This window comes from Primulina huaijiensis, chromosome 12 (genome assembly GCF_012295235.1).
Source record: "Primulina huaijiensis isolate GDHJ02 chromosome 12, ASM1229523v2, whole genome shotgun sequence".
In the NCBI taxonomy this organism is placed as follows: domain Eukaryota; kingdom Viridiplantae; phylum Streptophyta; class Magnoliopsida; order Lamiales; family Gesneriaceae; genus Primulina; species Primulina huaijiensis.
The window spans coordinates 9,502,761-9,513,907 of record NC_133317.1 but is presented as its reverse complement, the minus strand read 5'-3'; the positions used below and the strand labels follow the sequence as shown (position 1 = coordinate 9,513,907).

At 42.8% G+C, this 11,147-nt stretch overlaps 1 protein-coding gene across 1 annotated transcript; it reads left to right on the top strand.

The window, feature by feature from the left end:
• Positions 1-1,416: 1,416 nt before the first annotated feature.
• On the top strand, positions 1,417-3,860 carry LOC140990319 (uncharacterized). Its single transcript, XM_073459942.1, has 2 exons — positions 1,417-3,177; positions 3,253-3,860. The coding sequence occupies exons 1-2, from the start codon at positions 3,070-3,072 to the stop codon at positions 3,655-3,657; spliced, it is 513 nt and encodes a 170-aa protein (XP_073316043.1). The 5' UTR covers positions 1,417-3,069; the 3' UTR covers positions 3,658-3,860.
• Positions 3,861-11,147: the final 7,287 nt, after the last annotated feature.

Sequence of the window (11,147 nt, the reverse complement as noted above, 5' to 3'; positions counted from 1 at the left end):
TGAATGTCCCCCTAAAATGTAGAGATAGTTCCTATTTATAAACTTCCATGATGGGTCAAGGGCTTGAATATCATGGGCTCTCTATTGAACATATTTTCCTTAATTAATGGCCCATACCAATCTTTACAGCCTTAATCAATTTTTTAATTATGCCAAACTAATATTCATAAAAATAAAAAATTTTCTAGACTAATACCCATCATAAGCCTCCCATTCTCAAACACCTACACTTTATTGAAGGTGTTCGAGAGTACTAATTTAACCGAATACAAAGTTTTCCCCCTCGCCCCAAATAAAATAAAATATAATAAATTAACAGCAAATTCGTTTTATTCTTCATTTTAGTTCTGCCACTAGGTCAAACCCTACCTCCCTATACAAGGGTCCCACACGCCTCATTCTTCTCCAAACTTTCCCCGCCGCCATGTCAGGTATCACCTTTTGCTTTGTTTTCTTTCTTTATGAGTCATTATTCTTGCTTTTATATTATATACATATATTCATATGCTTTTCTTTTATTTTTTGAATGCGTGCTTCATGAAACAATCGTCTCTCTTCTCCCTTGTATTTGGTTTACTCTTGTAATTTTGTGAGTCACCCTGGAAATCTTCGACCACGACGCCTTGGTCTGACCTTGGTGGAGAAAAATGTCTGAAAGCTCCGGCGACACCATCCTCTTCATGATGCCCTTCTCTTCTGCAAACCGATCGGAATCATAAGTGCGTTGTGACCTGTAAATCGCTCAAGTTTTCCAAAAACGGTGGCTTGTTTGCCCACTTCCTTGTTTTCTGTTGGTGTTCACATAAGGAAATAGATGTTATTTGACGAATGGCGCTTGTGTGATGGTTCTTGGTTGGGGTGGGGATTCTTTGCTGTTTGATTTTGAAGAAACTACTATTTTCTTGGTTTAGTTTAGTTCAAGGACTGCCACATTCTGATGTGCTGCCCATGTTTATTGTTCAACCGAGGATCTATTTGCATTTTTTATTCTCCTTATCATATTTTTTTGTATGAATTTTTTTAAATTTAATATTTTTCCTCCTCCCTGCTATTCACTTGCTTGTGCTTGAAAATGGTATTTTTGGTTTCAATGGGACCTTTCGGTTCAGTGACGGTCTTGTGCTGGGCTGGGGGGCAGGGGCTGGGCTGTGAACTCTAGTAGATAGATTGGTTGACATGGTGCAGTCACGCGAGGGCGCAAGCTCGCTCGTTCTTTTCACAGCATGTGGGTGCAAGAGTCGCTAACTCGAGCTTGCTACTATCTCGCAAGGGGTCGGGACCTTGATTGGCTCGGGTTAACAGTTGTTCGGGTTTGTAGCTAGTGGTAGGACAGTGGGAAGTTCTCGCCATGGTGAATGTGAGGGTGCAGCTTGGGTTTGGGCTGGGGTGACTTGTGCCAAGAGTTGGGTTGGGTAGTTTTGTGAAATGGGTTTGGGTTGGGGTGGTTTGGGCCAGGGATTGGGCTGGGATTATTTGTGGAATGGATTTGGGTTGGAGTGATTTGGTCTAGGGATTCGGCTGGGTTGATTTGTGTTGGGGTAATGAATAATCTTTGCAAAATAATATGGGTTGTATGCCTGACGCTACTTCTCTCGGGGTAGCTGATAAATTTTAAAACTTCTTGCAGGGTGTGCGCCTCGTGGTAAGGATTACTCCTTATTAATTGCTAGTCATATGCACAAATCTCCCCTTTCAAGTGATTTTAGCTGGGACAAGGCTTCAGATACTTACTCCTACCACTCTGACACTCCGTCTCTCTTGAGCGATTTGGGTTCTTTGGGTGATCCGACCTTCTTGGTGACTTGGGTTCTTTGGGTGATGATGATTTAATAGATGAACTTGAGAGTTGTTCCACTCCCATCCCCCAAGTTCCTCTACCTCGCCTTCATGGTTCCTTGTTTGGCGATAATCTTGATCGAGAAGTTATTCCCGGGGACCTAGATCGGAGTCTTCTGACTCCTCGGAATATGAAGTGCTTGAGTGGTAAATTGGAAATTTCATCCGACTATAGTTTTAAGGCTCCTGGACTGGGGGATTCTTATCACAACCCACCCGTATGGTATTTCACCGTGACCCTGGCCCATTTTAATAGTGGGTTTTCTATCCCTCCTCATTCCTTACTAGTCGAGGTGACTCATAACTTAGGTGTAAGCTTCAGTCAATTGTCCCCAAACTCACTTACTTATTTTCTGGGATTCTGTCATCGAGCAAACGAGTTTCAAATTCAGGCTACTACTTCTCTGTTCCATTCTCTTTTCTCAGTGCGATGCCTTATGCCTGACTATTCCGTCTATTTTTAACCTCATGCTGGTTGCAAGTTTATGGTCAGACTACACTCGACTCGAGGGGATTGACGGTCCCATTTTCTTTTTGTAAATAATAGTGGGTGGGACGTACCTTCAACTTGGAGATCTAGTTGTAGTGTTGTGAAAATGAGAATGATTCATTGACAATTGCAAGTTAAGTGTCAAACCTTGGGGTTTTTTGATGATTTATTCGACCCTAAGAGTTTGTTGGCCCGCAGTATCCATTTTCTTGCTCTAATTGTCTTCTTTCACATCGTTGATGTTCGCTATTTTTAGCTTTTACGTTTGATTTACGGACTTGTGATGCTTCATTGCCCCCTATTTTTCTTGTAGGGTTGTGCATGAACTTGGCCACCCTTCAAGCTCGCGAAGACACTATGGGGAGGTCTCCTTCTACCGGAGAGAAGAAAAGAGTTGACGACCGGCGCTACCCTCCCGCTCCTCGATCTTCTATCCCTATCTCGGGGTCGCACCCCCAGTCTGGTCGTGGAGGAGGGTCTAGTTCTCAGGGTCGCCAGAGGCCTCATCCTATGTCGACTGACAGCCGTGATCCTGGAGCTGATGTTGATCAAAGAAAGGACCAGTGTACTAGAGGACACAATGATGACAAGAGGAAGGGTGAAGTGGCCACCCCGCCAAACTTTAAGAAAGTCGCGGAGATCCGATATCGTCTTCTCGAGGCCCTCGGAAGAACTCTCTATTCTTGGAAGGAGTTAATGCTAAAGAGAGAGTGGGGTCTTTTTGGGATACAGATGATCCTGATATGGGATGGAGAAAGGGGAGGGAGATTATATGCGACTATGACATGGCCCATCTGGTCTCTCAAACACCTGCTGCTCTATCCCAATCTCTGACTTTGATAGGTTGCCAGGTGCTTTCCTCGTCCCTCAGTGCCTTGTCTGCTAGGATGTTAATGTGATGTAACCAATTGTTTCTTGCTTCTCAGGTTGTGTCTCTGGCCTGTGCTTACCAGGCTCAAGAGGAGAGAGGTCGAGCTGAGGAGGCTCGATTTCGCCGAGAACTTTCCCGATTAAAGGAAGAAAATGAACGTCTTCGATTGGAGAACATGAAGTTCCAAGATGATCTTTCTTGTTTGACAAAGAAATGTGAAGAAAAGACCAGAGATGACGAGGAACTGCGTAAAGAGCTTGGTTCCCTCTATGATAAGCACCATACCGAGGTGAAGACTGGCGGGATGTTCTTGGCTTCTAAGATGGGGAAGTTTTTTGTGATGGGTGTTGAGGAGAAAGCACTTGCAGCCTTTCGTGCTTCTCTGCTGATGAGGATTACAGTCACGTTTTTGGTCTCCATGATGAGGTGGTGCGGGACTATCGTCGCCAGCTCCATTTGACAGGCTTGGTTCCTGAGGAGGTGGTTATGAAGATTTCACCTCATGTGCCAGAGTTGGATGACACCGCTCAGGTTGACCCTCTGCCAGAGTTTCCCCCAGTGGGGGACGCTGACTGCGAGGTCATTGATGCGCTACACTTGCTCCCTACTGACGAAGCTATCGAGGATGGATGATTTTTGCCTTTTCATGAGCTATGTTATTTCTTGTTTTTTTTTGTTATTTTTTTTTTAGTAGTACGACTTGTTGCTTTTCCACTAGACTTGGCTGACCTTTATTCTGAGATCGCCTTTTTGTGCAACTATTTTATTTAGTCGTGGTTTATTTTGATTACTATGTCATCTGGACATTATTTTATGTTTTCTATCGGTCGTACTTTATGCTTGTTGCTTAGTTGAATACGAATTTAGGCATAATTAAGTCCTTATGGTCTAGACGGGAAGTCTTTACCCGAGTGATGAGGTGTAGGTATCCCGAGACTCTATTTCGGTTACCTCTTACAGTGTCTGAGCACTTTCCACTGGGCTGGCCAAGCCTCTTATGCTTGGGTGGCTCTCTGTGACATCTTGGGTCTTGTGATGACTTTTGCGTGTGTTACATTTCTTTTTTCGGTACATGGGTCTTTAATTGCATAAAATGATAAGATGATAAATGCAAGGAAAAACTTTTAAATTTATTGATAAAGGTAACTGAGGAAACAACATCTTGCCACTGATGGTTCTTTAAGTAAAACAAATAGAAATACGCAGTCTATATGTAAAATTTCTTTAAGTTCGCAATATTCCATGTTCTTAGTAAGTTCTTCCCATCTAGTTGCTGAAGACGATATGCTCCTCCTTTGATTATCTCGATCACTTTGTACGAGCCTTCCCATTTCGGATCAAGTTTACCTACTGGCCGTAAGATTTCTGCCCTCCTCAAGACTAAGTCCTCTACTTGAAATGACCTATGCTTAACCTTGTTATTGTACGCTCTGGCCATTTGCGCTCTGCACCTTTACACACGGAGTGATGCCTCTTCCCTAAGCTCATCCACGAGATCCAAAGATAACCTCATTGCTTTTTCATTATCCGCTAGAGTATAATTTTGGACTCTCATGGAAGATTCTCCTATTTCTGCGGGAGCCACTGCTTATGCCCCATAAACCAAGTTAAAGGGTGATTCTCCGGTAGAGGTGCGTGACGTAGTCCTATAAGCCTAGAGGGCACTCGGCAGTTCATCCACTCATTTGCCTTTGGCTGCGCCTAATCGGGTTTTGAGGAGCTGCAAGATGGTATGATTTGTAACTTCAGTTTGTCCATTTGCTTGGGGGTTTCTTACCGAAGTGAATAACTGCTTGATGGAAAACCCCTTACACCACTTTCTTAACTTAGAATCTGAGAATTGTGCTCTATTATCCGAGACGAAGGCTTGTGGTATTCCAAACCTACAGATTATATTCTTCCACACAAAGTTTATTATGTCTCTTTCAGCTATCTTAGCTAAAGGTTCAGCTTCTACCCACTTCGTGAAGTAATCGACGGCAACTAGAAGGAACTTTCTCTGCCCAGAAGCTATTGGAAATGGTCCCACGATATCCATTCCCCATTGCACGAAAGGCAAGGGGCTCTCCAAGGGTTGTAAGAGCGTAGCTGGCTGATGATTGATATTTGCGTGATCTTGGCATGCATGACAGTGTCTTACCAACTTTTTTGCGTCATGCCTCATTGTAGGCCAGAAATATCCTTGTTGCATAGGTTTTCTTGCCAATGACCTTCCTCCTAAATGATTCCCACAAACTCTTTTGTGAATCTTTCGAAGTACGTAATTAGCATTACTAGGAGCAAGACACTTCAAGTACTGCAAGGAGTAGCCTCTCTTGTACAACTCATTATCTATTATTGTAAATCGAGCGGCTCTTATCCAAAGCTTTCGGGCTGTAGAGGGATCTTGTGGTAGGCGTCTTTGCATCAGGAAACTGATGATTTCATCTTTCCAGCTTGGTTCACCTTCTCCAGTGCACAGAATGTCAAGAGTTGGTCCCTCCACCTCTTCCTTAGTAATTGCTAGGAAGGTGACCCTTCTACTATCGATATTTGCCATAGAACTCGCCATCTTGGCTAGCCTATCTGCTACTTCATTATGGGCCCTGGGTACATGCTTTTACCTCATAGTTTTCTAGACGCGAGAACAACTCATTAACTCTGAGCACATTTTTGGCCATCTTCTCCTCCTTAGCCACATAAGTCTCTTGAAGTTGGTTAACCACAAGATGGGAGTCACTGTGCGCTATCAACCTTCTTGCTCCTGCGGCTAAAGCTAGCTTTAATCCTGCTATAATAGCCTCGTATTCTGCTTCGTTATTTGTTGTCAAAAATTAAAGCCTTATGGAATACTGAAACTTGTCTCCCTGAGGATTTTCTAATAATATCACTGCTCCACTTCCTGATGCGGTGGAAGATCCATCAACAAAAGGTGTCCAAGCGGGGCTGGAACATTCTGCACCTATTATCTCCATTTCCACTAAGAAATCCGCCAGAACCTGGGCCTTGACCACTGGGCGCGGTTGGTACTCCAAGCCGTACTCGCTCAACTCCACTGCCCATTTGACCATCCTACCGGATGCCTCAGGGCTGGAGAGTACCTTCTTCAAGGGATGGTTGGTCCACACTACTACCTGATGTGATTGGAGGTAAGGACGTAGTTTCCTTCCCGCAATGACTAACGCTAGGGCCAGTTTTTTGATATTGGTGTACCGAAGTCCTGATCCCTGCAATGTTTTGCTCACGTAATATACTGGCTTATGCTCGCGCCCTTCCTCTAAGGTTAGCACAGCGCTGACTGCTTTCGACTGAGACTGCTAGATAAAGGAATAACATATCTCCTTCACACGGTTTTACAAGTAAGGGTGGTGTGGTCAAGTATTTTTTCAAGCTGTTGAAGGCTTGCTGACACTCGTCCGTCCATTTGAATCTACTTCCTTGTATAAGCACTTTGAAGAATGGTAGGCCTTTATCTGTCGACCGAGAGTGAATCGATTAAGAGCGGCGATCCGTCTTCTTAACTCTTGTATTCCTTTCAACGTCTTCAGAGGAGTCATGTTCAAAACTGCGTTGATCTTCTCGGGATTAGCTTCTATCCCTCTAAATGAGACCATATAACCTAGGAATTTCCCTCCTCCGACCCCGAATGTGCACTTTTCGGGGTTTAACTTCATTTTATATTTTCTCAGAATTCCAAAGCATTCTTTGAGATCTTCGGTGCGGGTCGAAGCATGTATGCTCTTGACAAACATGTCATCTATATACACTTCCATGTTGCGCCCGATTGTTTTTTCAAACATCTTGTTTACCAACCGTTGGTAAGTTGCCCCCGCGTTCTTTAATCCGAACGGCATCACCTCGAACCAGTAAATCCCTCGATCAGTTACAAAGATTGTTTTTTCCTGATCTTCAAGTGCTAGCCGAATCTGATTGTAGCCTTGATATGCATCCAAGAAGCTGAGCATTTCGCATCCGGCGGTGGAGTCGACCAATGAATCAATCCTTGGCAACGGGAAAGGATCCTTAGGGCATGCTTTATTCAAATCAGTGAAATCTATGCACAAACGCCACTTGTTTCCCGGCTTCGGAACGAGCATGACATTTGACGACCACTCTGAGTACATGACTTGGCGGATATACTTGGCTGTTAATAGCTTCTCTACTTCTTCACTGATATGTTTGCTCTTCTCGAGACTGGACGTTCTTTTCTTTTGCTTAATTGGTTTTATCTTTTGATCTGCTTTGAGATTGTGGAGCGCATACTCCTGGGGTATTCCGGGCAATGCTTCATCCTTCCAGGCAAACACATCTGCGTTACTTCTCAGAAAAGCTGTCAGGGCTTCTTCTAAATTAGTTGGTAAACCCGCTCCAACCTTGACCTTGATCTCGGAATTTCCCGATATCACTTCTATACTCTTTAGTATTTATGCGGCTTTAAGTCTCTCGTCTCTTCCTGATTCGCTTTCAACAACATGAACCTCGCTGTTGCCCGGATGATGCTCCAACTTCTACTTACTTCTGTGCGATGAGTACTTTGGGGCATCCTGTCTCTTTCGGTGACTTGTTGTCCCCTGGAAGCTAAAGGCATGACATTCTCTCGCCAATCGGCTATCACCGGTGGCTTCCCCTATTCCTTCGGGTGTGGGGAACTTAAGTTTCATGTGATACGTAGAGCCTATCGCCTGAAACAAATTTAAGCTAGGTCATCCAAAAATAATGTTGTATGCTGACGGAGACTTCACTACGAGAAACTTTACCATCTTTGTGGCCCTTAGTGGGTAAGACCCCAATGAAAGGGGAAGGGTAACCTCTCCCAATGCCTCAACTACCTCCCCCGCAAATCCAACTAGAGGGGTGTTTACCGGGGCTAGTAGGGCATTTTCAATTCCTATTTTTACAAAGATGACTGCAGAACTTCCTGAATCCAATAGTATCTTTTTCACCCAGAAATTGGAAATGATGGCGGAGATGACTAGGGCGTCATTGTGTTCCCCGCGAGGGAACTCCAGGTCACTGTCACCGAACACCATATCTTCCTTGACTGGACTACCTCTAGTACGGTGTGTGATTTGGTACTAATCGCTGATGGAAGTTCTTGCAATGCTGTGCGAATCAAGGTTTTTCTCGCCCTGTTTGAATCCCCACATGCCGGGCTTACAGAAATTACTGCGATGATTCCTTCAGTAGGCAGGTTGTCCTCTATCCTTTTGGGTCATTTCCCTTGGTCGTCGTGTCCTCTCGGAGGGTTGGGCTTGTGCTGGAACTCCGGGAGCTTATTGTCCTGCTGATTTCGTGACTTATCCACGAAATTGCCCAAGTATCCTCGCTTGATGAGGTTCTCTATTTCTGCTCGCAGGATAAAACAGTCTTCTATGGCGTGAACTTTGTCCTTGTGAAAACGACAGTATTTGTCAGATTGCTGTCTTTTCGAGTTCTCTTTCATAGGGCGAGGGGGTTGCAAAAGACCTTGCTTCTCGACTACTACTAATATGTCCGTCAAGAGTGAGTTCAGCGGGATATGGTGGGGACGAGGGCTTTGAGTTACCCGTTTTTCTTCTTTCTTGATTCTGAATTTCTCATCCTCTCTCTTTCTTTTCTTAAGATAACGAGGTTCTACAGACTCTTCGATGCGAATGTACTTTTCTGCTCTTTCAAGTAATTCTTCCAAAGTATTCGGGGGTTTTCCCGCTATTGACCCTTTGAATCTCCGATGACGGAGGATCTGCTGCATGATTCCTGCCAGTTAATCGTGATTGACATGTGAGACCTCATGAACGGCCTGAGTGAATCTCTGTACGAACTCTCTCAGGCTTTCTCCCTCTCTTTGGACTATGGTGAACAAATAAGATGTTGTTTTGGGATACTTCATATTAATGGAGAATTGTTGAAGAAAACGTCTGGTGAGTTCCTCCAGGCTGCCTACTGTCCCCGGGGGTAGCTTGTTGAACCAAGTGAGGGCCTGTCCTAATAGGGTAGTTTGAAAGATTTTACAGTAAACAGTGTCGCTGATGTCATAAAGGTCCGCCTTTGCATAAAATTTGTCGAGGTGATCTTGTTGATCCCCTTCTCCTTTATACTCATGTAGGTTTGCTATATTTAATCCAACTAGCAGCATTTCCGCTAGTATGGCTGTGGTGAAAGGGCTACGCCGTGAAGGTAAAATTGCCAATGCACCCTCTTTTCCATTCTTGGCATGGAGTTTTTGATAGGAAGGAGGTGCATGGCTATGAGCCTCATCATCTTGAAGTGCAGTCCCCTTCTTTAGGTTTGTTGGTGGCACATCGTTGGTCCCAACTACCTCTTTTTCTCGCAAGATTCTCTCTGAATGATGTGAATGGGCTCCTTCGCCGCGCGCTCCCCTGTTCTCGCTGTCCAGCTGCCGAGTCGCTATGTATTGTGCCACGACTTCGGCTGCAGCCCGAGATGCTGCTTCCTCCATCAATGCCTTCAGAACCTCGGACGTGACCAGGAACTCCTCATGCTGCGGGCGAGTTGGAGGAGGGCGTCCATGCTCCTCTTGAGCATCATGAGTCGTACGCGGCCGTGTTCGCATTCTCAGTGATCAGGTGGCAAGGTTCCAACAGACGGCGCCAAATTGATGCTGCACAAAATTCAGGTGATCAATAAGTCCGGGTGAACACGTTATTATGAGAGAATATCCGCTACTTTTGCGTCCACACTAGTAAACTCGAGGTCGCCACCTATGTCACGAAATGAGGTTAGAGGTTTCGGGAGATACCCAGCGAAAAATCCTCCTACACTTAAGTTAGCAAACACCTCAAGATATGTACTCACAAAAGCTAGAGACTTTTGCAGCATAAAATGAGATAATGTGAATGTCCCCCTAAAATGGAGAGATAGTTCATATTTATAGACTTCCATGATGGGTCAAGGGCTTGAATATCATGGGCTCTCTATTGAGCCTATTTTCCTTAATTAATGGCCCATACCAATCTTTACAACCTTAATCAATTTTTAAATTATGCCAAACTAATATTCATAAAAATAAAAAAATTTCTAGACATTAACCCATCAAGGTTGAAGTAGGACGCTAATTATTATTTATAGGACTTGCATTGACATTCTTTGATAGTTTTGATATTATTAATAAATTCGAGAACGAGAGTTTTTCTCAAACCACATTTTTTGTACTTTGGTTTACATCACATTCTCTTTATGTTTTAATATGAGATTGTGTATAACATAGATTCTCATTCGAAACATACACTTTTGACATGCATGAGTACAACTTTTACAATGTCTAGTGCAGGCACAATTTTATTTACAAGGAATAAAAAAGATTGCCCGAATCTCCGAGTGACCAAAGAAAACACAAACTTTTATGTGAAAATCTCATGAGTCATTTTGTGAGACATGTCTCTTATTTAAATCACTCATTAAAAAATATTACTTTTTATATCAAAAATATTAAAATATTGACGATCAACCGGCTCACAAGATATAAAGAAAATATTATACAGTCCCATTATACTCCAGCAGAATTGTTTCATTTCGATAAGCACAATTGGGAATGAAAAGTACATTAATACCTTGGTTAGATAGAAATTCATTAAGAAACATTTTATTTGAGATAATTACTTTAAAAAAAATTAAGTGTGTAGACAAGTTCTTTTTATAAAATTAAAAAAAAAATCAAATAAAGTTTTTATAGAATAAATAAGAGATCATTTTTTGATGTTTTAAATTTTTTTTTTTAGAAAAAAGAATCAACCGGATAATATATCGCAAACAAATAAAAAAAAATTAACAACTACAAATATTTAGAATAATCGTCCAAGCACTTTATTAATTATTTTTATTTATAACAATAAATTTATTGAATAATTATCTAACTTGTGATAAATGGCCAAACAATAGGAAATCTTATTTAACTCAATTCGTTGTTCTCGTGCGACATTTGAATATTTATTCAACAAGAGAATAGGCAAAACTGCCTAGGAACAAATGGAA